Source organism: Anomaloglossus baeobatrachus, chromosome 4, assembly GCF_048569485.1.
Source record: "Anomaloglossus baeobatrachus isolate aAnoBae1 chromosome 4, aAnoBae1.hap1, whole genome shotgun sequence".
Taxonomy (NCBI): Eukaryota; Metazoa; Chordata; class Amphibia; order Anura; family Aromobatidae; genus Anomaloglossus; species Anomaloglossus baeobatrachus.
The window spans coordinates 436,899,946-436,927,662 of record NC_134356.1 but is presented as its reverse complement, the minus strand read 5'-3'; the positions used below and the strand labels follow the sequence as shown (position 1 = coordinate 436,927,662).

Genomic DNA, 27,717 nt, shown 5'->3' with positions numbered 1-27,717 from the left:
CAGCCCGGCTCCGAGCAGCTGACTCGTAACCAAGATAAATATCGGGTATCCAAGGCCGATGTTTACCTTGGTTAACAGCGTCTGCAGCTGTCAGAAGCCTCCTCCCAGTCTAGTTACCCTCACTCCCGATCACATGACTCCAATGCCCGCCCCTAAACATCCAGTGCAGGATCCTGCAAAATAACATATGCGTTTGCATACGTTATTTGCTGTAAAAGCAGGATCCGTACTTCCGTTAAAAAAACGTTTTCAACGGATGTTAAAAAGACGTAGTGTGAAACCAGCCTTAGTGCTCCTTATCTTCATACACACACAAAGGGAGAGACCTGTCACTCATGAATAGTGGGGCAAGTTGAACCTGCCCCAAATTGCTGCCTCGTTCTATCTGATAGACTGCAGTGTTTTGTAGTAAAATATCCACAGTGACAATAACACTGCTAGTGTCTGAATCATGCTGCTAGTGGGTCGGGCAGCAGGAATCTCATGACAGCTTCCCTTTAAAGGGAATCTGTCATTAGGTTTTTGCTCCCTCATCTGAGAGCAGCATAATGTAGAGACAGAGACCCTGATTCCAGTGATGTGTCACGAACTCAGCTGTTTGCTGTCATTTTAATAAAATCCATGTTTTCTCTGCTGCAGATCTAGCAGTTATACAGAGCTCGGGCATATGCTGGACTACCTGACAGCAGGCCAAGTAGTCCTGTAATGGTAATCTACTGCTGATTAACCAGGGATTTTATCAAAACTACACTAAGCAACCCAGTAAGTGAAACATCGCTGGAATCAGGATCTCTGCCCCCTACGTTATGCTTCTCTCAGTCTGGTGACAGGTTCCCTTTAAGTCGGAGCAGAAGTTTATTCTGTTTTGTAAGTTTGTTGAAATAAAACGTGCTGTTTAGGTCAGGGTTGGATTCTTAAAGTCAACCTGATTGTAAATTTTTGGACATGCACTTGTTAAAAAATAAAAAATAAAAATTGCACTTATTAGCAAACAAAGAAAATATATATCTGGATAATTATATATATATATATATATACATATAAAATTATATTTGGTATAGCTTTTATTGGGGGACAAGCGCTGATCCAGCTGTACCACTACATTTGTATATATGTGTGTGTGTGTGTATATATGTATGTATATATATATATATATATATATATATATATATATATAATATATATATATATATTTTACACTACAGTTCAAATGTTTGGGGTCACCCAGACAATTTATTATTTTCCATGAGAAATCATACTTTTATTTATCGAATGAGTTTCATAATGAATAGAAAATGTAGTCTAGACATTGACAAGGTTAGGATTAATGGTCTTTACTTGCATTAATAATTTTCTCCTTCAAACTTTGCCTTCGTCAAAGAATGCTCCTTTGCAGCAATTGCAGCTTTGCAGACCTTTGGCATTCTAGCTGTTAATTTGCTGAGTTAATCTGGAGATATTTCACCCCATGCTTCCAGAAGCCCTCCTACAAGTTGGATTGGCTTGATGGGCACTTTTTGCATACCATACGGTCAAGCTGCTCCCACAACAGCTTCGTAGGGTTGAGATCTGGTGACTGGGCTGCCCACTCCATTACAGATAGAATACCAGCTGTCTGCTTCTTCCCTAAATAGTTCATGCATAATTTGGAGGTGTGCTTTGGGTCATTGTCCTGTTATAGGATGAAATTGGCTCCAATCAAGTGCTATCCATAGGGTATGGCATGGCGTTGCAAAATGGAGTGTTAGCCTTCCTTATTCAAAATCCCTTTTACCTTGTACAAATCTCCCACTTTACCAGCACCAAAGCAACACCAGACCATCACTTTACCTCCACCATGCTTGACAGATGGCGTGAGGCACTCTTCCAGCATCTTTTCAGTTGTTTTGCCTCTCACAAATGTTCTTCTGTGTGATCCAAACACCTCAAACTTCAATTTGTCTGTCCATAACACTTTTTTCCAATCTTCCTCTGTCCAATGTCTGTGATCTTTTGCCCATATTAATCTTTTCCTTTTATCAGTCAGTCTCAGATATGGCTTTTTCTTTGCCACTCTGCGCTGAAGGCCAGCATCCCGGAGTCACCTCTTCACTGTAGACGTTGACACTGGTGTTTTGCGGGTACTGTTTAATGAAGCTGCCAGTTGAGGACCTCTGAGGTGTCGATTACTCAAACTAGAGACTCTAATGTACTTGTCTTGTTGCTCAGTTGTGCAGCGGGGCCTCCCACTTCTTTCTACTCTGGTTAGAGACTGTTTGTGCTCTCCTCTGAAGGGAGTAGTACACACTGTTGTAGGAAATCTTCATTTTCTTGGCAATTTCTCACATGGAATATCCTTCATTTCTAAGAACAAGAATAGACTGTCGAGTTTCACATGAAAGTTCTCTTTTTCTGGCCATTTTGAGAGTTTAATAGAACCAACAAAAGTAATGCTCCAGATTCTCAACTAGCTCAAAGGAAGGACCATGTATAACTTCTCTAATCAGCAAAACTGTTTTCAGCTGTGCTAACATACTTGCAGAAGGGTTTTCTAAGCATCCATTAGCCTTCTATCACAGTTAGCAAACACAATAAACACAATGCACCATTACAACACTGTAGTGGCGGTTGTTGGAAATGGGCCTCTATACAGCTATGTAGATATTTCATTAAAAAACAGACGTTTGAAGCTAGAATAGTCATTTACCACATTAACAATGTATAGAGTGTATTTCTCTTTAATGTTAGCTTCATTGAAAAAAAATGTGCTTTCCTTTCAATCAAAAATAGGGAAATATCTAAGTGACCCTAAACTTTTGAACTGTAGTGTGTGTGTGTGTGTGTGTGTGTGTGTGTGTATATACAGTATGTGTGTGTGTATATACAGTATGTGTGTGTGTGTATATAATATAATGTTACGTTTAAGGCCACCATTCACATGAAATGTGTCATGGTTTTCCTTTATGGCAGATGAGTTTGGGAAAGAAGGCTCAGACATGTTGATTTCAGCATGCCTCATTATTTTGTTCCTCAAGCAGATAAACTGCTGGCAGAGGCTTAGGGTACCGTCATACTAAACGACTTATCAGCGATCCCGACAACGATTCGCCTGATAGGGATCGCTGGTAAGTCGCTGGGAGGTTGCTGGTGAGATGTCACACAGTCAGACCTTACCAACGACTCAGTAACGATATAGGTCGCAGTAGCGACCTGTATAACGATCTTTGCTGTCATTGGGACCCTGTCACACAGTGTCAAACATAGCGATGCGTCCTGCCCAGCAGGACATCACCTTTGAAGAAAATAGTCCAGGACATTCAGCAACGACCGGCGACCTCACAGCAGGGGCCAGGTCGTTGCTGGATGTCACACATAACGAGATCGCTAACGACATCGCTGTTGTGTCGCAAAAAATGTGGCTCCGCAGCGATGTCGCTTAGTGAGACGTGGCCTTTAGTCCTTTGAGAACACATGCATGCTCAGTTGTGTGCATTTATATGGGGGATAGAGGAAAAGCAGTCTGACAATTGAGCTTTGTTTGCCAGCTTTACTAGGTGTATGGCCAACTGTGAATGATGGTGGATGATGTTTACCTTCCATGGTCCTCACAGGTTTTCCTCTCTGTGTCTTCCAGGGTTTGTGTGCGGCCTCTACACTAAGTGGAGCCATGCATTAGCACTACCAGGTAAGTGTTCGGTTTTCTTTCACTCAGTATGAATAATTGACCGCCTCCATAACTTCCATGGAACTGTTATAGAGGATATGGCTCATTTGTTTGTTTGGAAATGGAAATTGCAGGATTAGTGTGTTACAAGAAATGTTTCTGATGAATTTCAATGTGAGCCAAACTAATATTTCTGTCTGGTCCAAACGATTTTATGATGTTAGTACTTGGGTAATCAGGTCATATCTTGGGTAAATACAATGATTACTTCACTCTATTGGCACGGGTTACAGTTATCTGCTGTGAGTAATCAAACATCTCCACAGTACTACATTATCCTAGCCACTGTGGCCTGTTTGCAAGTAGGGTTGGGCAATTAATCCAATAAATTTCAATATATTGGATTTGGTCAAAATCGAAATATTGATTTAACCCCACCCCTTTGGAGAAGACTGATATTGGAACCAACAATGAAGAGTGGCGACAAGGTGCGTGTTGTGTTTGGGGAGGAAGTGAGGCTGTGCAACCGGTGGTTGGGTGCTATTTGGGCAGGAAGTGAGGCTGTGCAGCCGGAGGTTGGGTGGTGTTTGGGCAGGAAGTGAGGCTGTGCAGTTGGGGGGTGTTTTGGCAGGAAGTGAGGCTGTGCAGCCGGAGGTTGGGTGGTATTTGGGCAGGAAGTGAGGCTGTGCAGCCGGAGGTTGGGTGGTATTTGGGCAGGAAGTGAGGCTGTGCAGCCGGTGGTTGGGTGGTGGTTTGGGCAGGAAGTGAGGCTGTGCAGCCGGAGGTTGGGTGGTATTTGGGCAGGAAGTGAGGCTGTGCAGCCGGAGGTTGGGTGGTGTTTGGGCAGGAAGTGAGGCTGTGCAGTTGGGGGGTGTTTGGGCAGGAAGTGAGGCTGTGCAGCCGGAGATTGGGTGGTATTTGGGCAGGAAGTGAGGCTGTGCAGCCGGAGGTTGGGTGGTGTTTGGGCAGGAAGTGAGGCTGTGCAGTTGGGGGGTGTTTGGGCAGGAAGTGTGGCTGTGCAGCCGGAGGTTGGGTGGTGTTTGGGCAGGAAGTGAGGCTGTGCAGCCGGAGGTTGGGGGTGTTTGGGGAGGAAGTGAGGCTGTGCAGCCAGAAGTTGGGTGCTATTTGGGCAGGAAGTGAGGCTGTGCAGCCAGAGGTTGGGTGGTGTTTGGGCAGGAAGTCAGGAAGTGAGGCTGTGCAGCCGGAGGTTGGGGGGTATTTGGGCAGGAGTGAGGCTGTGCAGCCGGAGGTTGGGTGCTATTTGGGCAGGAAGTGAGGCTGTGGAGCCAGAGGTTGGGTGGTGTTTGAGCAGGAAGTCAGGAAGTGAGGCTGTGCAGCCGGAGGTTGGGTGCTATTTGGGCAGGAAGTGAGGCTGTGCAGCCGGAGGTTGGGGGGTATTTGGGCAGGAAGTGAGGCTGTGCAGCCGGAGGTTGGACTTGTCAGGTGCCGATCTCCGCTGCTAGTTGGTACTGATGAGCCTGGCAGTACAGCCACTTCTTTCCGGGTCTCATTTACTAGAACGTGATCCACTTTTCCGTCTTACTCCATTGTGGGCTATAAGGTGCAGTGAAGAGTTGCTGTGTGCTCCATGTATGTCTGGGAGAGGAGGACACGTCAGACCAGCTGCCTCCACACAGACGGCTCTGCTTATAATCATTATTCAAGTATAAAACAACAGATATTAAACCTTATGGAAGTGGTGCAATACAGTACATGATTGTTGTAGGTCTGATTGTTATAGAAGTTACATCCTTCCTTATTGTATCTCCTCAATACAGTCCGGTATAAGGCTGCTTTCACACTGCGTTCCTCTCCTTGTTCAGTGGTCCCATCAGGACTTCAGTCTGAACCCCCCCCCAAAATGGGTTTGGGACGTATGAACGGACAGGCCACTGACTATAATGGTGCAGACAGAGTCACCGTGTGCTGTCTTGCACCATTTTCGGGGATATGCGCTTACTAGATGCAGACACCGAGACCTAGTCTACTGCGACTAGATATCAATCTCCAATAGGTGTAAACGCCCGAATATGGTGCAAGACAGAGCACCCGGTGACTCCGTCTGCACCATTATAGTCAGTGGCCTGTCAGTTCATACCTCCGAAACCCGTTTCACAGGGGGTTCGGACGGAAGCCTCGATGGGACCACTGAACAGGGAGAGGAATGCAGTGTGAAAGCGTCCTTACACAACTTGCATTGTTATATAGCACTTTGCCCCATGAACATGAATGAACATTTTTAGTCTTGTCGTTCAGTTGCTCAGCCCATTCACATATACAAATTCTGAGAACGATGAATCTGTTAGCACCTGACAGATTATCAGTAAGTGTTAGGCTATGTGCCCACGCTGCGGATTTACCGCGGATTTTGCCGCGGATTTGCCACGGATTTACCGCGGATTTGCCGAAAATCTGCAGCAGCGGCACTTCCAAGCCATTTCAATGGCATTTTGGAAATGCTGTGCCCATGCTGCGGATTTTTCCGCGGCGGATTTGCCGCGGATTTTGATCCGGAAAAATCTGCAGCATGTCAATTATTGTTGCGGATTTTGTTGCGGATTTTTCCCATGCAAGTCAATGCAAGGTGTAAAATCCGCAAGAAATCCGCAGGTCTGTTCCCACAGGCTCTTTTTCCTGCGGATTTGGTGCGGATCTCGCAAACAAATCCGCAGGAAGTGATGTAGGATAGTTCAGGAAGAGGAAGTGTCACCATTTTGTAGTGTAGAGTAGTGGCAGTGTAGTCGTGTTGTGTCCGGACTCTGGATTGCCAGCTAAAAGCAGCTAGTTACAGGCTGCTTGCTTTTAGCTGGCAAAACAGGATCCCAGGTCTTTTTTCACAATTCTTTTTAAAAAAAAAAAAAAATGTGCTCCGCTGTATTTTCACTGTCCAGCCCGATGCAAGCAAGCAACTGAGGGCTGTGCTTCTCAGCGGGATAAGGCTGAAGCATTCTCTGCCCCTCCCGCTGAGAAAAACAGTCCTCAGCTGCCCCTGAAAATGGCGGCTCCGTTGTGAAGCGCCATTCACAGGTGCTGTACCGAGGCTCATCCAGCTGCCCTGATGCATTGGCTGGCTGGGTAATATAACGGGGTTAATGCCAGTTTTCTGCAAACTGGCACTAAGCCCGAGGTTCATAATGTCATGCCTGTGTAGACACAGCCATTATGAACCTCAGTTTGGTAATAAAGAAAAAAAAACACTTTTTTAAAAATTTTATTTGAAAGAAAAACACACACACATCCCTGATTGCCATCTTTATTACTCCCTGAATCCCCGACGATAATCCATGACAGCTCCGATGTGCACCCGGCTGACCCGGGCACTGACGTCAGCCGGTGACAGCAGCCGTCAGTGTATTATTAAATGCTGCACAGCTCTTTTCCGGCAGCTGGGAACGTCTGATATCAGAGCCCTGGTCAGCTGACTTAATTCGCGAGTGCAGGCGGGTCAGCTGACTGCACACCGACCAGCTGACGTGCCGGGCTCCGATGTGCACTCATGTGACCCGGGCACGGACGTCAGCCGGTCCCAGCAGCCGTCAGTGTTCGAGATGCTGCAAAGCTCTCTTCCGTCTGCTGGGACCGGCTGACGTCCGTGCCCGGGTCACATGAGTGCACATCGGAGCCCGGCACATCAGCTGGTCGGTGTGCAGTCAGCTGACCCGCCTGCGCTCGCGAATTAAGTTAGCTGACGATGTGCAGTCATGTGACCCGGGCACGGACGTCAGCCGGTCCCAGCAGCCGTCAGTGTACGAGATGCTGCAAAGCTCTCTTCCGTCTGCTGGGACCGGCTGACGTCCGTGCCCGGGTCAGATGAGTGCACATCGGCCGACTATTCAGCTGTCGATATGCACTCAGCTGACCCGCCCGCGCTCGCGAATTAAGTCAGCTGACCGGCTGACTTCTGTGGCCGGGTCAGCTGATGCTCTGAAGTCAGCTGACCCGAGCTCATCTATGAACTGAGCTGACCCGGCCAGTGAGTTCTGCCGCTCACAGCAGCCGGCAGAGAGCTTTCCTGTGATATTGTCCTGGATTAACCTCTGAGGCTTGATAGTAATAAAGATGGCAATCAGGGATGTGTGTGTGTTTTTCTTTCAATTAAAATTTTTAATAAAGGTGTTGTGTTTTCTTTATTACCAAACGGAGGTTCATAATGGCCGTGTCTACACAGGCATGACATTATGAACCTCGGGCTTAGTGCCAGTTTGCAGAAAACTGGCATTAACCCCGTTATATTACCCAGCCAGCCAATGCATCAGGGCAGCTGGATGAGCCTCGGTACAGCACCTGTGAATGGCGCTTCACAACGGAGCCGCCATTTTCAGGGGCAGCTGAGGACTGTTTTTCTCAGCGGGAGGGGCAGAGAATGCTTCAGCCTTATCCCGCTGAGAAGCACAGCCCTCAGTTGCTTGCTTGCATCGGGCTGGACAGTGAAAATACAGCGGAGCACATTTTTTTTTTTTTTTTTTAAAATACCAGTGAAAGGGAACATGGCACCACATTTTTTGGCTGTAAGCTGTGGCCACCACCACTGGGTTATTATATACAGCCTGTTAAAATGCTGTATATAAGAGAACAGTGGTGTTGGCCGCAGCTTTTTACAAAAAAAGTGGCGACAGGTTCCCTTTAAACATTTCTGCCCCTTTATTACAAAATGGATAATGGAGAAGAAAGGAGGGTTGGGACAGGAAATGACATAAAGAGCCTTTTTTTTTCAAACAAGCTTTATTCAGAAACACAATAGAGTACAATGGACAAAATCCGCATCAAAATCCGCAACGAAATCCGCATCAAATCCGCGTCAAATCCGCACCTATGCTAAGGTGCGGATTCCGGGGGAAAGCTGCGGATTTTGATGCAGAAAAATCCGCAGGTACATTCTACCGTGGACACCTAGCCTAAATGCCCTTTTATGTAGCACACAGGCGCATAGTAATCATGTATCATATAACATATATTGCATATATAAACCCAAAAATTCAGCATCTGTCAGTAGTGGCTATAGGGCCTTATTTCTTTTATAAAATAGAAATTTATGCACAGCGGTTTCATACAAGTTATCCAGGACTTAAAAATAGCAGAAATGAGGGAATGTTGTACACCACTTATACTTACGTCTTATACTCCACTGGTCTGCCGGTGTTTTGCTTGTTTTGCACTGACATACCTGTACTATATGTCATCACACCAGTTCAAGAGAAACACCGACAGATCAGTGGAGATGGATGAGTTGATGAATGAACAGGTAATTATTAGTGTTCTTTCTATATTACAGCCTTCCTTGCTTTTTGTATTCAATGAATGCAATGCCTCCTTGGTGCAAAAATGTGCCTTAGGGCATTCTTTCAGCTTGTGAAGAAAAAAACCAAAAATCAGTATTAAAATTGAAAATCGCCTTTAAGTTATAAATAATCTAAATTTGATTCTGCGACAAAATCACACATCGTTATTCATAAGAAAAGAAATTCCCCAGAATGTACTTCAAGGTCCAGTGGTCATTTTGAAGTGCTGAGTCATTGTACCATTAAGGAAATGGTACTGGGCTTCTCATCTATCAGATCAATAGGCTAAAGGGGGCTTTACACGCTGCGACATCGCTAATGCGGAGTCGTTGGGGTCACGGAATTTGTGACGCACATCCGGCCGCATTAGCGATGCCGTTGCGTGTGACACCGATAAGCGATTTTGCATCGTTGCAAAATCGCTAATCGGCGACATGGGGGTCCATTCTTAAAAATCGTTACTGCAGCAGTAATGAAGTTGTTCCTCGTTCCTGCGGCAGCACACATCGCTGCGTGTGACGCCACAGGAACGAGGAAGCTCCCCTTACCTGCCTCCCGGCCGCTATGAGGAAGGAAGGAGGTGGGCGGGATGTTACGTCCCGCTCATCTCCGCCCCTCCGCTGCTATTGGGCGGCGGTTCAGTGACGCTTCAGTGACGTCGCTGTGACGCCGCATGGACCGCCCCTTTAGAAAGGAGGCGGTTCGCCCGTCACAGCGACGTTGCCGGACAGGTAAGTATGTGTGACGGCTCTGGGCGATGTTGTGCGGCACGGGTAGCGATTTGCCCGTGTCGCGCAACAGATGAGGGCGGGTACCCACACTAGCGATATCGGGACCGATATCGCAGTGTGTAAAGTAGACTTAAGAGATTAAATAAAAACTTGGTACAACCCATTTATAGGGAATGTGCACATGAAAAAAATATCTGCAATTGTTTGTAAAATGGAAAGATGTATAACTTAGTAATATGTTTAGACAGGCACCTTGAGCTTTCCATGTTGGCTTTCGCTGCTCCAGTTTCTTCTGTTTCTGATCGACACAGGAGGTTTCCTTTCTGTACTTTGTGAAGAAGGCTGACTCCTCCAGCTTTCATCTGTCATGACATAGAATGGTAGAGTTTGAAGGGACCTCAAGGGCCAAGAGCCTGCGAGTGCACCCAGCTATGTTTATCCAGCTTTTCGTAAGAAGATTTCCATTGATGAAGAGGTCACTACCTGGAAAGGGCTTACTCAGGTAGCTGTTAAAGAGGTGGTTCACTACTCAGCATTAGGCCTAAGCCACACGGCGAGAAAAAACGTTGCGAGTGGAGTGCGATTAAAACATCGCATGCCACTCGGACCAATTCTAGCCTGTGTGTCAGCGCACATGAGCGATTGTTTTCTCAGCCTTAATAGGACCGAGAAAACAATCGCAGCATGCTGCGATTGTAATGCGAGACTTTCTCTCGCACCCATTCAAGTGTATAGGGTGAGAGAAAAATCGCACTACACTCGCGGTACACCGGTGTACCGCGAGTGCAGGGCGAGAATGGCAATAGCCGGCAACGGAGGAGAGAGGGAGATAAATCCCTCCCCTCCTCAGAGCTGGCCCACCCCTGCAGCTGAGGTCCGCTCGCACAGTCGGACCTCAGTCGCAGGGACACTCGCATGACACTCGGCTCCTATGCTGCCAGCGTGAGCTGAGTGTCATGCGAGGATCGCACTAGTGCCCCGTGTGTCCCCTGCCTTAGTGGCCACATCGCTGTAAAACTCATAGGGAAGGCTTTTGTCAGATACCTTGTGTAGCACAGTCAGCCTCTGAGCAGCACTATCACGGTCCGCTCATCCCCATCATCTGACCCACAGGGCTCTGTGACCTCTCAGATCTGGTGATTTCATGTCAACTTCTAGTTGACCCGACATCACCAAGGTGGCCCTCGTTCTTCCTGAGTGACTGGGCTGTGGGTGAAGTTTCACCGCTTGTCAGAGCCCATCATCACGCGTGCACTCTCCTTCGCTGCAGAGCGCCGCAAGCAGAAGCAATGCTGGGCTGTGACGAGCGGTGAAACTCCGCCGATTGCCATGTCACTCAGGAAGACTGGGGCCGGCCAGGGTGAGTTTACAGCGATGTAGCAACTAATGCTGAGTAGTGAACCACCCCTTTAATGAGCCAGTCTGTTTTGAAGGGAGGGCAGTGTCATGTAAGGAGAAGAAACCCAAATTACAGCAGTTTGAAGCCCTATTTTTATAAACCCATGCTGTGCGGTTCTTGTAATTCACGAGCTTTAGTTGGCTTGAGCCGCACTTCTGATAGCTTTCTGCCCACACTATACATTGGCAGTAAGCTAATATTCAGTAATGGTCGAGATTGCCAGAAATCCTGAATATAGAGGACTAGCAGAGCTGCAGCACATAAATCACTGTTTTAGATGACGACGACTGCATGAAGCACAATAATTCAGTACTGGAAACGATCTGAAGATAATTTTTATGAACTGGACAAACAATTTGTATAAAAAAAAAACAAAAAAAAATATATTAAGGGCATAAAATTTAGATTTGCAGACCTTTAATTTCAGTTGTTTTTTTTTATTTGCAGATACCGTTACATTTCCAGTCATGGGGGACATGAAGACTCCAGACTTTGACGATCTTCTTGCTGCTTTTGATATCCCTGATGCTACAAGTTTGGATGCCAAGGAAGCTATTCAGGCAACAAGTGATGAGCAAGAAAACCACCTCAAACCCTCAGGAATGTGTTTGGATGAGAATCTGTCTTTGGCTCAATCTGTGCCTGTCCCTGATGTTCCAGCAGTTAGCGTTATTGTGAAAAACACCAGCCGACAGGAGTCGTTTGAGGCATCTGAAAAGGAAGGAAATCACATGGGTTCAACTTTACTGCAGAATGGTTTTCGTGGTCCTGAAGTGGGTCCTGATCCCCATGGTGTTGGACCAGGCTATGGAAAATTTGAACCAGGATTCATCAATGGGGACAACTCACGGGGCTACACAGATAAAATAGAGTCACACAAAGCAGAACCATTGCCTACATTTACCCAGTTTAGCCCTATTTCTAGCCCTGAGCCAGAAGAGTCAAAAGATAATGTCCTTGGCAAGCAGAAGGTAGCAGAGTCTCCATACTTTCCACAGCCTTCCATGTATGTTCCTGAAGAAGGATGTATTGTTGATTCTCTAAGAAAGTCCTCCGAACCGGAGCTGAGTATGTTTGATGAATACTGTAAAAAAGAGCAGAAATCCGACTGCATAGAAGCAGAGAAGGATAGATCTGAGCAAACCCGAGGTGTAGACAAAAACAGCAATTTCCTTGGGTCGTCTATCCCTTTTAGGGATACTCCGGACAGTAGCAATTCTCAAGAGAAAGTATTTTCAGGGCCAGCGGATCCTTTTAGTAACGCAGCAGGTACATCAACGCTGTCTTCTTCATCTGTGCCACCTAGGCAGCGGATAAAACCTGCTCATTCTAAATTATCATCTTGTGTAGCTGCTTTGGTGGCCTTGCAGGCTAAAAAGGTTGCGGTGGTCCCTAAGGAAGAATCTGTGAATATATCTAAAGACATTAGTGTCCCTTTGAAAGAAAGTATTAAGGGGAGTCCAAAGATGCCAAAGTCTCCTAAAAGTCCAAGAAGTCCTCTGGAAGTAGTAAAGAAAATTATTAAAAACCCTGACAGCCCCATGAGTGTGTGTAGTGACACTAGTAGTAAAGACTCTCCTTCCGTTTGTGCTGGTTCTCCCCCAGCAATTCCCAAAGTAAGGATAAAAACTATAAAAATGTCATCTGGTGAGATCAAAAGAACTGTAACTCGGATTTTGCCGGAAGTTGAATCAGATGATTTAGTTAAATCTCCTGAGGATATTCTTGGGGAAAATTCATCTGGAGAAGATGTCAAATCTGTGCCCTTGGAAGAAGTGATTGACCCAGAAAAGGAAAGAACAAAGAATTCTGGAAAAAGTACCACAACAACTAGTGTCCAAGGACAAAATGCTGCTGGCACTCAGTTAACGAATTCTAAAGGGGATAAGAAAAAAGGAGTGCAGAGTTCAGGTCATCAGAATCCAGGCAGTGGCCCGGCAAAGTCCTCCAACAACCCTCAGAACAAGAAGCAGTCCGCAGCTTCCACCAAGACTGCATCTAACGCAACTACCTTGCTTCCCAAGGCTGTTCATCTTGCCAACCTTAACTTAGTTCCTAATAGTGTTACTTCCACTGTGGCAGTAAAGACTACAACAGTAAGACAGACACCAGGAACGCCCATGGCAGTGCCACTGGTACATCAAGTTAAGATGGCAGCTCCGGTCATTGTGGATGCTTTTAATAAACTTTTGCATAGTGCTAATCCTGTCCCCACCTATACTCCAAATTTAACTCCACCTCCTGATAGCAATATTACACTGCCGCCTACAGGTTACAATTGTTTGGAGTGTGGAGACTCCTTTGCCTTGGAGAAGAGCCTTGCACAGCATCATAATAGACGGAGTATACATATTGAAGTCATGTGCACGCAGTGCACTAAAATGGTTCAGTTCTACAACAAATGCAGTTTGCTAGGCCATGCCAGGGAACACAAAAGCAAAGGACTAATCATGCAGTGTTCACAGCTGATGATGAAACCTATTTCTGCAGAACAGATGCTGGCGCCTCCTCCTTTAATTGCCTCTGCCCTGGCCACTCAGCCTTCATCTTCCAACCAACGAATAGTAGCACCAACAGCCTCACTTGGAGTGTGGTCTGGTTCTTCTTCCTATGCCCCACCAGCTATGCCACTTTATGCAGACCCATATGGACTTATACGCCATGGGTTTAAGTGCTTGGAGTGTAGCAAACAGGTTGAGGACTATACCTGTCTGGCAGGACATTATCAGAGAGTGGCAGAGGAAAAAGACGGACTTGTAAGTCAGATATTTCTCATTATTTATGAGCTGCTCGCAAATTCAGACTTAAGTTTTAGAAATGTTTATTTCATGTAAATCCTTTTTTCTTTATCGTTCCTTTGGGAGACCCAGACCATGGGTGTTTAGCTTCTGCCTCCGGAGGACACACAAAGTACTACACTTAAAAGTGTAGCTCCTCCCTCTGAGCTTATACACCCCCTGGTAGCCAGTCCTAGCCAGTTTATTGCTTTGTGTCAGCAGGCATACATCCACACATGCATTCTCATCTGATTTGTTTGACTTTTGGAAAGAGTTTGAAGAAAAGCGGGTCCATGTCTGGACTCCCGGCATGTCCCTTCTCACCCCACTGTGTCGGCGGTGTTGTTAAGGTTGATTTACAAGGCTGAAGCCTTACATGCCGTGCTCCTTCACCATCCCTTCTGGGCTCTGGCTTGAAGTGGGAGCCAGCACGGTCTCCATGCCTGGCAGGAGTCCGGTCTCCATCCACAGCCCCTTGAGGATTCTGTTGGACCGGAGCACTCATCCCCAGGGGCATGGCCCTGCGTCTCAGCAGCTAAGTACCTGAGACGTTTATGTTGGGGGTCCCGGTTCTTTATTGTAAGGGGAGAGTATGCTGTATGTGATTGTTTTAACTTTTCCGGCGGGTTCTCTAGCCTTTGCCTGAGAACCGCGCCGATGGTGCCTGCTTGTCGGCCTCGCCGCTTAAATTTAGGCCCTGGCTTCGCCGGAGGCCTAGTTTCATTTTCCTGCCCTCGCATGTCACTCATGCAGAGGGACAGGTTCGGCTCCTCCCGGCGGCCGTTCTACACAGGGGAGGGACACTCCCCACTGCTGGGGCGTCCCTCCTTCCCTGCAGGTCTCTATAGCCCTCCAGTTCCCGCTCTTTTATAGGAACGCCCTCTTCTCAGGCAGAGTTCACTCTGCTCTGGGACATCCTGCATTCTGCATCTCTGCTGAGGTGCTGCGACTGGGGGACCGGGCTTCGGGATCTGGAGGGCACACAACACCGTGCTCAGCGGTCTGGTAAGCCACAGCCGGTCTCCGGTTGTGGACCTCTGTATATTCTCCCTGGGGTTCATTCTCTGCAAAGCCCCCACTCCAGCAGCATGTCTCACACGAGGAGCAAGGCTCCAAAGCTTTATACTGTATGCGCTGCATGTAAGCTCCTGCTGCCTGAGCCGAGCACCTTTCCACATTGTGATGTCTGCTCTAACATGGCGGTGCCACAGCCTGGAGTCTCACCCCCAGTGGTCTCTCAGGCTGCTGCTGCACCTGTGATTGAACCCCCGGCCTGGGTAGAGTCCTTTTCTAGGTCCATATCCCAGTCATTTGCTGAGTCCATGGGGCTTTTGTCCAGGACTTTGATGAATATGCATCAGCCCCCCTCCCTGGGTGCCTCTAGTACTCTTGACAGAGGACTCCTATCCTCTGACCTCCGTCCATCGGAGCTCACGGAGGATTCATCATCTGATCCCAGACCCCGTCCTTCTAAGAGAAGGCGCAGGGTTTCCTCCCCCTCCCCATCCCACGGCTCTGTCTCAAGAGCTGACTCTCAAGATGAGGAGGATGCCCTCACTGGGGGCTCAGAGGCTATGTATCCCATCGATTTCTCTGAGGGTGACTCAGATCTTAGTGATTTGATTGCTTCTATTAATTCTGTGCTGGATCTCAATCCACCAGTGTCAGAGGAGCAACTCTCTTTGGCAGAAAAACATCAGTTTACCTTGCCTAAGAGAGTGAAGAATGTGTTCTTTAACCACTCCAGTTTTCAGACCGCTGTGACCAAACCCAGGGCCTGCCCTGACAAACACTTTCCAAAGCGTGGTTCTGATGACCGGTTTCCATTTCCACCTGAGGTGGTCAAGGAGTGGTCTCACTCCCCAAAGGTAGACCCTCCGGTGTCTAGGCTATCAGCCCGGACCGTTGTGTCGGTGGCTGACGGCACCTCACTTAAGGATTCCACTGACCGTCAGATTGACCTTCTGGCCAAATCTGTGTATGAAGCTGCGGGGGCCGCGTTTTCCCCGACTTTTGCAGCAGTGTGGGCTCTCAAAGCCATCTCTGCTTCTCTAGAGGAGATGCATTCCCTCACAAAGGAATCTATGCCTGAGATGGTTACCTTAACTGCTCAGGCTTCAGCTTTTTCATCCTATGCCATGTCTGCCATGCTAGAGGCTGCTCACCGCACTGCGGTGGCGTCAGCGTTGGTTACGTTTTGCGATAGGAGAGGATCATTTCCAATTCGTGGCTCTCCCCTTCGGGTTAGCCACGGCCCCTCGGGTATTCACCAAGGTCAGGGCGGCAGTGATTGCGGTCCTGCACCTCCAGGGGTTAGCAGTGCTTCCTTATCTGGACGACCTTCTGGTCAAGGGTTCATCCAGCGCAGACTGTCAGCGGAGTGTTTTGCTCACTCTCGCCACCCTAGCCCAATTCGGGTGGATTGTCAATCTTCCCAAATCCACTCTGACTCCGACCCAGAGTCTCACGTACCTAGGGATGCAGTTCGAGACTTTGCCGGCACTTGTGAAGTTGCCCTTAGACAAACAGCTGTCACTCCGGTTGGCGGTGCACTCTCTCCTGAGGCCCCGCCGTTATACCCTCAGGCGTCTGATGCAGGTGCTGGGTCAAATGGTGGCCCCCATGGAGGCGGTTCCCTTTGCCCAGTTCCATCTGCGTCCTCTGCAGCTGGACATTCTCCGCTGTTGGGACAAGCGGCCTTCCTCCTTACACAGGTTAGTGGCTCTGTCGCCACGGACCAGGAGCACTCTTCAGTGGTGGCTTCGACCCCTCTCCCTGTCCCAAGGGCGCTCCTTCCTGACTCCGCCCTGGGTGATTCTCACCACGGATGCCAGCCTATCCGGCTGGGGAGCGGTACATCTCCACCACAGAGCACAGGGCACTTGGACTCCGTCCGAGTCAGCCCTTTCAATCAATGTGCTGGAAACCAGAGCTGTGCTTCTAGCTCTCCTAGCCTTTCACCACCTGTTGGCGGGCAGGCACATTCGAGTCCAGTCAGACAACGTGACAGCGGTTGCCTACATCAATCACCAAGGCGGGACACGCAGCCGCCTGGCAATGTTGGAGGTCCAATGCATTCTTCAATGGGCGGAGGACTCCAAGTCCACCATATCCGCAGTCCACATCCCTGGCGTAGAAAACTGGGAAGCAGATTATCTCAGCCGTCAATCCGTGGATGGTGGCGAGTGGTCCCTGCACCCGGCAGTGTTTCAGTCAATCTGCCGCAAGTGGGGCACTCCGGACGTGGACCTAATGGCATCCCGTCACAACAACAAGGTTCCGGTTTACATGGCTCGCTCCCACGATCCTCAGGCCTTCGCCGCGGACGCTCTGGTTCAAGACTGGTCCCTAGCTCTCTTGCCCAGAGTCCTGCGCAAGATCAGAATGGAGGGCCGTCGAGTCATCCTCATTGCACCGGACTGGCCCAGGCGAGCTTGGTATCCGGACCTGCTCCAACTGTCCGTGGAGATGCCGTGGCATCTTCCGGACCGTCCAGACCTGCTCTCGCAAGGTCCGTTTTTCCGCCCGAATTCTGCGGCACTCAAATTGACGGCGTGGCTTTTTAGTCCTGGATTTTGACGGCTTCTGGTATTCCTCCTGAAGTCATCTCCACTATGACTCGGGCCCGTAAGTCTTCCTCCGTCAAGATCTATCACAGGACTTGGAAAATTTTCCTGTCCTGGTGTCGCTCTTCCGGCCATTCTCCTTGGCCATTCTCGTTGCCGACCCTTCTGTCTTTTTTACAGTCCGGTCTGCAGCTAGGACTGTCCCTCAACTCTCTCAAGGGACAAGTCTCAGCTCTATCAGTGCTGTTCCAGCGGCGTCTCGCCCGGCTGGCTCAGGTCCGCACCTTCATGCAAGGTGCGTCTCACATCATTCCGCCTTATCGGCGGCCCTTGGATCCCTGGGACCTTAACTTGGTCCTCACGGTATTGTAGAAACCCCCTTTCGAGTCCCTTAGGGAGGTTTCTTTGTATCGTCTTTCTCAAAAGGTGGCCTTTCTACTTGCCATAACTTCTCTCAGGAGAGTCTCTGATTTGGCTGCGCTCTCCTCGGAGTCACCTTTTTTGGTTTTTCACCAAGACAAGGTAGTTCTCCGTCCGACCCCGGACTTTCTTCCTAAGGTGGTCTCTCCCTTTCACCTTAACCAGGATATTTCCTTGCCTTCCTTCTGTCCGGCCCCTGTTCATCGCTTTGAGAAAGCGCTGCATACTCTAGATCTGGTGCGTGCTCTCCGGATCTATGTGTCTCGCACCGCTGCGCTTAGGCGGTGCACCTCTCTTTTTGTGCTAACCACAGGGCGGCGCAAGGGTCTCTCTGCTTCTAAGCCGACCTTGGCCCGTTGGATTAGATCGACCATTTCGGACGCCTACCAGAGTACTCGGGTGCCTCCCCCGCCGGGGATCAAGGCACACTCGACCAGAGCTGTCGGTGCCTCTTGGGCTTTTAGGCAACAGGCTACGGCTCAACAAGTCTGTCAGGCTGCCACTTGGACTAGCCTGCATACCTTTTCGAAGCACTACCAAGTGCATGCTCATGCTTCGGCAGATGCGAGCTTGGGCAGACGCATCCTTCAGGCGGCTGTCGCCCACTTGTGAAGTTAGGCTCCGCTTACTTCTTAGTTTTTTCTGTTTATTCCCACCCAGGGACAGCTTTGGAACGTCCCATGGTCTGGGTCTCCCAAAGGAACGATAAAGAAAAAGAGAATTTTGTTACTTACCGTAAATTCTTTTTCTTATAGTTCCGTATTGGGAGACCCAGCTCCCTCCCTGTTGCCTGTTGGCAATTTTCTTGTTCCGTGTGTTATCACCGGCTGTTGTCGTGGACAGAGTCTCCGGTTGTTCCCGTTCTTACTCGGTTCTACTTGTGGGTGGCTATTCTTCAGCTTTTGCACTAAACTGGCTAGGACTGGCTACCAGGGGGTGTATAAGCTCAGAGGGAGGAGCTACACTTTTAAGTGTAGTACTTTGTGTGTCCTCCGGAGGCAGAAGCTAAACACCCATGGTCTGGGTCTCCCAATACGGAACTATAAGAAAAAGAATTTACGGTAAGTAACAAAATTCTCTTTTTTTATCCCAAATTGTATGTTTGGTTACTTGTCCTTTTAAGTGAACAGAATTTCCAAAATAAGCATTAGTTGACGATATAGCAAGTATCTATACCAAGCCAAGTCTGTTTGTTGCGTACACCTTAATTTTTATTAGACGGTCATCACGGTCTACATGATTTTAAGCCCCTACATGACGTACTATTACATCATGGAGCATGCTCACGAGCTGAGCCTGCTCCATTCAGATCAGGTGCTGACTATATTACACAGCCTAGATCAAAAAAATTGGTCTGCACTCAGACAAGTGGGTGGTGGTGCAAGTGAAAAATGGGTCCAATCCAAGATAAATAAATTCACTGCACTCATAGATTGTGATGCAAAAATATATTTAAATTTATTGAGGCGACTTTGAAGTCATTCGACGTTTCGACTCCGCCTTGGTCTTAGAGAATACCTTGAGGATAAAGATGCTGGGTGTAGCCAGCACAGCAGCGCTGTGGCTGGTGATATGGTGTATCAGGATACACCATATCACCAGCCACAGCGCTGCTGCGCTGGCGAAACCCAGGACCTTATCCTCAAGGTATTCTCTACCAACGCTATAATCACTCAAATTTTCATATCCCAGGCACCCATCTTTAAGCGACTCTTGACTAAAGGCTGCTTTACACGCTGCGATCTCGCTATCGATATCGCTAGCGAGCGTACCCGCCCCCATTGGTTGTGTGTCACGGGCAAATCGCTGCCCGTGGTGCACAACATCGCTTGGACCCGTCACACTACTTACCTGCCTAGCGACTTCGATGTGACTGGCGAACAGCCTCCTTTCTAAGGGGGCGGTTCTTGTGGCGTCACAGCGACGTCACTAAGCGGCCACCCAATAGAAGCGGAGGGGCGGAGATGAGCGGGACGTAACATCCCGCCCACCTCCTTCCTTCCTCATTGCCGGTGGACGCAGGTAAGGTGAGGTTCCTCGTTCCTGCGGTGTCACCCATAGCGATGTGTGCTGCCTCAGGAACGACAAACAACATCGTACCTGCAGCAGCAACGATATTTGGGAACTGGACAGCATGTCAACGAGCAACTATAAGGGGAGTATTTTTGCTCGTTAGCGGTCACTCGTACGTGTCACACTCAACGACGTTGCTAACGAAGCCGAATGTGCGTCATGAATTCCGTGACCCCCAACGACATCGCGTTAGCGATGTCGTTGCGTGTAAACGGCCTTAAGACCCAGGCGGTCAAAACGTCGACTTCACAGTCTCCTCAATAAATTTAAATATTTTTTTGCATCACAATCTGAGTGCAGTGAATTCATTTATTATATCACACAACCAGAACCTTCCTATAACAGCAGGGGTCGACACTAGCTCTAATTGCTGTAGTTTAACCATTTAGATGCCGCTGACAATCTCTGACACCAGCATTTAAGTGGCGTGATTTTGGCCAGGTATATCTACAAAGCCCAGCCACCTGACATGCTTCCCTGGAGAATGTGAAGTGTTACAATCAAGAAATGGCCTTTTCAATTTAGAATTTCTTTAGAACCTTCCCTGAATGGGAGAAATAATTTCATATTTCCATAGATTGGACATTTTCGGATGTTGGAATACCGAATGAGTTTGTGTGTTCTGTTTTTTTTTTTTTAAATTTTACCAATGTACAAAGACTCATTAAAAGGGTGTTTCACTTCTCTGCAGTAGTGACCAAATCTCTGTAAAACTGACAGGGAAGGCTTTTTTTTAAATACCTTCTGTTACCAATTCAGCCTCTGAGTGGCGCTATCGCAGTCCACTTTTCCCCATCGCGTAACCCCTGGGATCTAGTAGTCAACTTCCAGTTCGGCCCCAGTCTTCCTGAGAGACTGAACTGTGGGCGGAGTTTCACCACTCATTACAGCCCAGCGTCTCTCCTGCATGCGGTGCTCTGCAGCGAAGGAGCGCGCACGCGAGATGCTGGGCTGTACTGGGCAGTGAAAAGCCACCCACAGCCCGGTCACTCATAGAGACTGGTGCCGCCATGGCGATGTCAGGTCAACTGGAAGTTGATGTGACATCACCGGATCCCAGAGGTTACGGAGCCCGAGGGGGTCACGCAATGGGGAAGAGCGGACCACAATAGCGCAGCACAAGGTATTTAGAAAAAACCTTCACTATTAGTTTGACGATGATGTGGTCACTACTGCAGAGTAGTGAACCACCCTTTTATTGAGTCTTCTTCGTACACTGGTAAAATTAAAAAAAAAACAAAAAACACGAAACACAAAAACTAATATTCGGTATTCCAACATCCGAAAATGTCCAATCTATGGAAATATGAAATTATTTGTCCCATTAAGGGAAGATTCTAAAGAAATTCTAGATTGAAAAAGCCATTTCTTGGTTGTAACACTTCCACTAAAAATGAATACAAAACAATTACAACATACAGTATATATGCCTAAATGGGATCAATAAAAATGACATCTCCACACTCAAAAAAAACAAGACCCAATTCAGCCCAGTCGATAGAAAAATCAAAAAGTTATGGGCATTCGAAAATAGTGATGCAAACTGATTTATTTATTTATTTAAAGTACAAATTTTAGAAATGTTTTAATCCCATTATAATAATAGCAAAAAATGTACACAACTTTATCGCTGTACTTGTATGAAGTTTACATAGGTTGGTCCGGAATGAGCTTACATCTGCCCAATCAGCAGGTGTAAAGTTGCCTTTGGACTTGGCTTGCAACCCTTTTATATAGTTAGATTGATGAACCTGAAGTATGCTTTTATTAAAAGGAACCAACCACCAGGTTTTAACCCTATAAACTTCTGGTAGTGCCATAATGGCGCTAGGATGCAGATTAAAATACCTTTTTAGGTTTTGTTCACACTAGAAAAGGATTTTTCTCAAGAAATTTCTTGAGTCTGAAAGATTAGCACACTTGCGGGCGGTCAAAAGACGCACCAATAATGCACCGAAAACCGCATGCGGTTTCACCGTGGTTTTGTGTGTTTTCGATGCGTTTTTGGTGTGTGTTTTTTTCGCAGGTTGGTCCCTGCGGTTTTTTTACCATTATCTATGGCAAAAAACGCAGGTTCCTGCAGAAGAGAAGTGACATTCACATTCTTTTTCTCAAGAAATTCTGCAGAAAGAATGTTCTTGAGAAAAAAACGCAGTTTGCGCACAGCTATTTTTTTTTTTTCCATAGGTTTTGCTGGGGAATGTCTGCAGAAAGATTCCAACTATTTTCTGCAGAAATTCCTGCAGAAAAACCGTAGGTAAAACCGCAGTGTGTGGACAAGGCCTTAAGGCCCCGTCACACTAAGCAACATCGCTAGCAACATCGCTGCTAACGAACAACTTTTGTGACGTTGCTAGCGATGTTGCTGTGTGTGACATCCAGCAACAACCTGGCCCCTGCTGTGAGGTCGTTTGTTGTTGCTGAATGTCCTGGGCCATTTTTTAGTTGTTGCTGTCCCGCTGTGAAGCACAGATCGCTGTGTGTGACAGCGAGACAGCAACAACTAAATGTGCAGGCAGCAGGAGCCGGCTTCTGTGGAGGCTGGTAACCAATGTAAACATCGGGTAACCAAGAAGCCCTGTCCTTGGTTACCCGATATTTACCTTTGTTACCAGCCTCCGCCGCTCTCACTGTCAGTGCCGGCTCCTGCTCTGTGCACATGTAGCTGCAGGACACATCGGGTTAATTAACCCGATGTGTGCTGTAGCTAGGAGAGCAGGGAGCCAGCGCTAAGCGGTGTGCGCTGCTCCCTGCACTGTGCACATTTAGCTGCAGCACACATCGGGTAATTAACCCGATGTGTGCTGTAACTAGGAGAGCAAGGAGCCAGCGCTCAGTGTGCGCTGCTCCCTGCTCTCTGCACGTGTAGCTCCGTGCGCTGGTAACCAAGGTAAATATCGGGTTGGTTACCCGATATTTACCTTAGTTACCAAGCGCAGCATCTTCCACGCGGCGCTGGGGGCTGGTCACTGGTTGCTGGTGAGCTCACCAGCAACTCGTGTAGCGACGCTCCAGCGATCCCTGCCAGGTCAGGTTGCTGGTGGGATCGCTGGAGCGTCGCAGTGTGACATCTCACCAGCAACCTCCTAGCAACTTACCAGCGATCCCTATCGTTGTTGGGATCGCTGGTAAGTTGCTTAGTGTGACTGGACCTTGCGATAGCAAATCCAAGGCTTGATTGCACAATAATCCTTCTTCAGAAATGACGTCATCGGTGCACTGTCTTGAGCATCGGGGTGGGACTTTGTGGGTCAGGTCCTCTTAATCATTTCTCTTACTGGCTTGTCCCCTTTTCTTAAAATTTTGTGCCGCGCTGCCATTACCACTGTTGGTGGCGCGTATGCATTGATAATGTGACGTTGTCGTCAACAAAATGGCGCTGGAATCAGTGCCATTTCTTTGAAGACACTGTGGAGATGACTGAGCTGCAGGGGCGTATGCGCAGATGAAATAAAAAAAAAAGAACCCAAAAAACTCCAATCTTGGCATGCTCCACTACCACTTAATTGTCTCCACTATGTCTTCAATGAAATGATGGCGGAGGTTGCAGTACGCGCATGCGCTGCTACCGGCGCTATTTTATTGAAGACAACATCACAAAGCGCACGCACCGCCAAAAGCAATAATGGCGGTGTGGCGTGAAATTTAAATAGAGAAAAGGGGGCAAGGCAGGAAAAGGAATGATTACAGAGGACCCGATCCACAAGGTCGTGCACCAATGACAATTTCTGAAGACTTGAAGAAGGATTATTCTTCACTAAAGCCTCGGATTTCTGCACTACAGGTATTTTAATCAGCATCCTAGCGTCATTATGGCACTGCCTCTAGTTTCTAGGGCAAAAACCTGGTGGTTGGTTCCCTTTAATGTGCCAGTATCATCTGATTCACAATTCTAATCCCAATATATATTGCCAGCTACTGCTGTAAATCTCTAAATGGTTATTGCTTTCTTTCCATAGACCTGCCAGGTGTGCCAGATGATGCTCCCTAATAAATGTAGTTATGGGGCTCACCAACGCATTCACACCCACAAGTCTCCGTACTGCTGCCCAGAGTGTGGCGTCCTGTGTAGATCTGCTTATTTCCAAACCCACGTCAAGGAGAATTGCCTGCACTACACTCGCAAAGTGGCATTCCGGTAATGGCCATCATACCATATTATTCCAATTTTTCATGTTGCAATAGCCCATCTCATCCAATGTGATTCCTGACCTCAATGTCCTACTGCCATCTAGGGGCCATTGATCCTCGATCTGTGTCCTTGACTATCGTTTGTGATTTCCTGGCACGTGGTATAAGACTGGTATAAAAGCTTCTGTAACATGCGTTCTCCAACACGACCTACTCGAGATTGTTAGAAGATTTTAACATTTTGCCCTAGTTTTTATGTCTACCCATTAAGGTTGGAAAAAGTGTTTTTTGAGTAGAGATGACATGGGTACTCATCAGCTTGGGCAATATATTCCTAAAGATGTAGCCATGACACATGAAGTGCTAGAACCAGGAGAGTACTGTTGGTGGAGGGAACATTTTGGCCTTGCCTCGCTACAGGTGTGCGGATGACGGGCACTGTCAGCGGCGTTTCATAAGCTATGATATGTACTTGGGATCTTTTTCATGGTCTCCCTTAAGAAGTGGAGAACAAAGCTCCCGAGCTCTGTGTATCTTTTTAGTTTTGCTTCTAGAATTAAGTGTCATACCCAGATTTTGTGCTACATACCATAGATTATTAGGCGTGGGATTTTTAAAGAAATTCTGGTCTTGCTTTTCACAAGATTTAGTAATTTAGTAATTTATAAATAGGTCATTAACAGGACTGGTTGTGTTGGAGCAAACAAGTAATCATATATTCCCGATCCTGCCTATAATGCCGGACCATTATGGCGCTAACTTGCACTGTGGCGGATTTATTTGATAAGATTAAGACTTTTTTTCTTTGTCGCTCCATTGGGAGACCCAGACAATTGGGGTGTATAGCTATGCCTCCGGAGGCCACACAAAGTATTACACTAAAAGTGTAAAGCCCCTCCCCTTCTGCCTATACACCCCCCGTGCTCTCACGGGCTCCTCAGTTTTCATGCTTTGTGCGAAGGAGGCAGACATCCACGCATAGCTCCACAGCTTAGTCAGCAGCAGCTGCTGACTATGTCGGATGGAAGAAAAGAGGGCCCATAACAGGGCCCCCAGCATGCTCCCTTCTCACCCCACTCTTGTCGGCGGTGTTGTTAAGGTTGAGGTATCCATTGCGGGTACGGAGGCTGGAGCCCACATGCTGTTTTCCTTCCCCATCCCCTTTAGGGCTCTGGGTGAAGTGGGATCCTAATCGGTCTCCAGGCACTGAGACCGTGCTCCATCCACAGCTCCTGGGGACTCTGCTGGACAAGGAGCCGAGTATCGTCAGGGACAAGGCCCTGCTACTTTGAGGTACTCTGTGTCCCCGTGGGGACCGCGCACAGAAACACTCCAGCATTGCTGGGTGTGTTAGTGCGCCGGGGACCGCAGCGCTGACCGCGCTTGTGCCATCACACACTGCAGCGTGGCTGGGTGTGTTAGTTTACTGGGGACTACCGCGCTGACCGCGCGCTGCCATTTCACACTGCAGCGCGGCTGGGAATGTTAGTACGCCGGGGACTACCGCGCCGACCGCGCTTATACGCCGGCCGCGCTTATAACTTTAGTCCCCGGCTTTTGCGGCCTAGTCTCACTCTTTTCCCGCCCCCAGGCCTGCCAGTCAGGGGAAGGGCGGGACGCTGTACAGGACGTCAGCACTGAGGGCTGGAACATGCTTTGCATACTCCACCCCCCTCACTGTGCACAGTGGGGCACCAGATTCCCGCACTTTCTAGGGCACGCCCACGGCCCCCTCCTCTCCTCAGGACGCCGGCAGCCATTCCTGTCAGCTCTTCTGACGCTGGAGAGGGGAGACAAGCTCGGGGAGACCCAGGCAGGGATTCTGGTGACCACACAACCGCTTTGATTGGGCGGTAAGCAGCACCTGAGGTGCTGGCCCCACTAGTGCAGATGTGTACTTATAGATTATATGATTATAGGCTATACTTTACACTGTATGGTGCACGGTTGATTTTTGGCTATATACCCTCCTGGATTGCTCAGAGGAGACAACAGCATGTCGTCCGCAAAAAGCAAGGGTGCCAAAGCACAGGCTTACTATGCTGCCTGCGCCGCATGTACGGCTATACTACCGGCAGGTTCCACTGACCCTCATTGTGTGCAATGCTCGGCCCCTGTGGCACTTGCTCAGCCGGAGCCTCTGCTACTGGTGGCCCAGGGGGAACCACCTGCTAACACTGTCCAGGTGACAGGGACGGAGTTTGCAGTTTTTACTGATAGACTTTCTGAGACTATGGCTAAGATACTAGAAGCCTTGCAGTCCAGACCGGTATCTCAGACCATGGGCACTGTGGAATCATTGCTCCCTGGTCCCCCTCAGTTGGAACAACAATGTCCTCCCGGGGTGTCTCATAGATCCCAGGGTGAGGTCTCTGACACGGACCGCAGCCCCAGACCGCCTAAGCGAGCTCGCTGGGAAATTCCCTCGACATCATCACATTGTTCAGGGTCTCAGCGGGAGGACTCTCTGTATGATGAAGCAGAGGTAGCTGATCAGGATTCTGATCCTGAGGCCGCTCTCAACCTTGATACTCCTGATGGGGACGCCATAGTGAATGATCTTATCGCGTCCATCAATCAAATGTTGGATATTTCTCCCTCAGCTCCTCCAGTAGAGGAGTCAGCTTCTCAGCAGGAGAAATTCCGTTTCAGGTTTCCCAAGCGTACAATGAGTATGTTTCTGGACCACTCTGATTTCAGGGAGGCAGTCCAGAAACACCGAGTTTGTCCAGATAAGCGTTTTTCCAAGCGCCTTAAGGATACACGTTATCCCTTCCCCCCTGACGTGGTCAAGGGCTGGACTCAGTGTCCCAAGGTGGATCCTCCAATCTCCAGACTGGCGGCTAGATCCATAGTTGCAGTTGAAGATGGGGCTTCACTCAAGGATGCCACTGACAGACAGATGGAGCTCCGGTTGAAATCCATCTATGAAGCTATCGGCGCGTCTTTTGCTCCAGCATTCGCAGCCGTATGGGCACTCCAAGCTATCTCAGCGGGTCAAGCGCAAATTGACGCACTCACACGTACGTCTGCGCCGCAAGTGGCGTCCTTAACCTCTCAAACGTCGGCATTTGCGTCCTACACTATTAATGCTGTCCTGGACTCTGCGAGCCGTACGGCGGTTGCAGCCGACAATTCGGTGGCAATACGCAGGGCCTTGTGGCTACGGGAATAGAAGGCAGATTCGGCTTCCAAAAAGTGCTTAACCAGTTTGCCATTTTCTGGCGACCGTTTGTTTGGTGAGAGATTGGATGAAATCATCAAACAATCCAAGGGAAAGGAAACATCCTTACCCCAGGCCAAACCAAACATACCCCAACAGAGGAGGGGACAGTCGAGGTTTCGGTCCTTTCGGGGTGCGGGCAGGTCCCAATTCTCCTCGTCCAAAAGGCCTCAGAAGGATCAGAGGAACTCCGATTCATGGCGGTCTAAGTCACGCCCTAAAAAGACCGCCGGAGGTGCCGCTACCAAGGCGGCTTCCTCATGACTTACGGCCTCCTCACACCGCATCCTCGGTCGGTGGCAGGCTCTCCCGCTTTTGCGACACCTGGCTGACACAGGTAAAAGACCGTTGGGTGAGAGACATTCTGTCTCACGGTTACAGGATAGAGTTCAGCTCTCGTCCTCCGACTCGATTCTTCAGAACATCTCCGCCTCCCGAGCGAGCCGATGCTCTTCTGCAGGCGGTGGGCACTCTG

At 48.5% G+C, this 27,717-nt stretch overlaps 1 protein-coding gene across 1 annotated transcript in view; it reads left to right on the top strand.

Moving 5' to 3' along the window:
- The window catches only part of ZNF592 (zinc finger protein 592), an 81,744-nt gene that overhangs the window by 4,438 nt on the left and 49,589 nt on the right, over nt 1-27,717 (top strand). The window contains exons 2-4 of the mRNA XM_075345485.1: nt 3,614-3,664; nt 11,500-13,808; nt 23,848-24,026. Of these exons, the coding sequence (XP_075201600.1) occupies nt 11,520-13,808; nt 23,848-24,026 (2,468 nt within the window). The 5' untranslated portion in view covers nt 3,614-3,664; nt 11,500-11,519. The remainder of the gene's footprint in view (nt 1-3,613; nt 3,665-11,499; nt 13,809-23,847; nt 24,027-27,717) is intronic.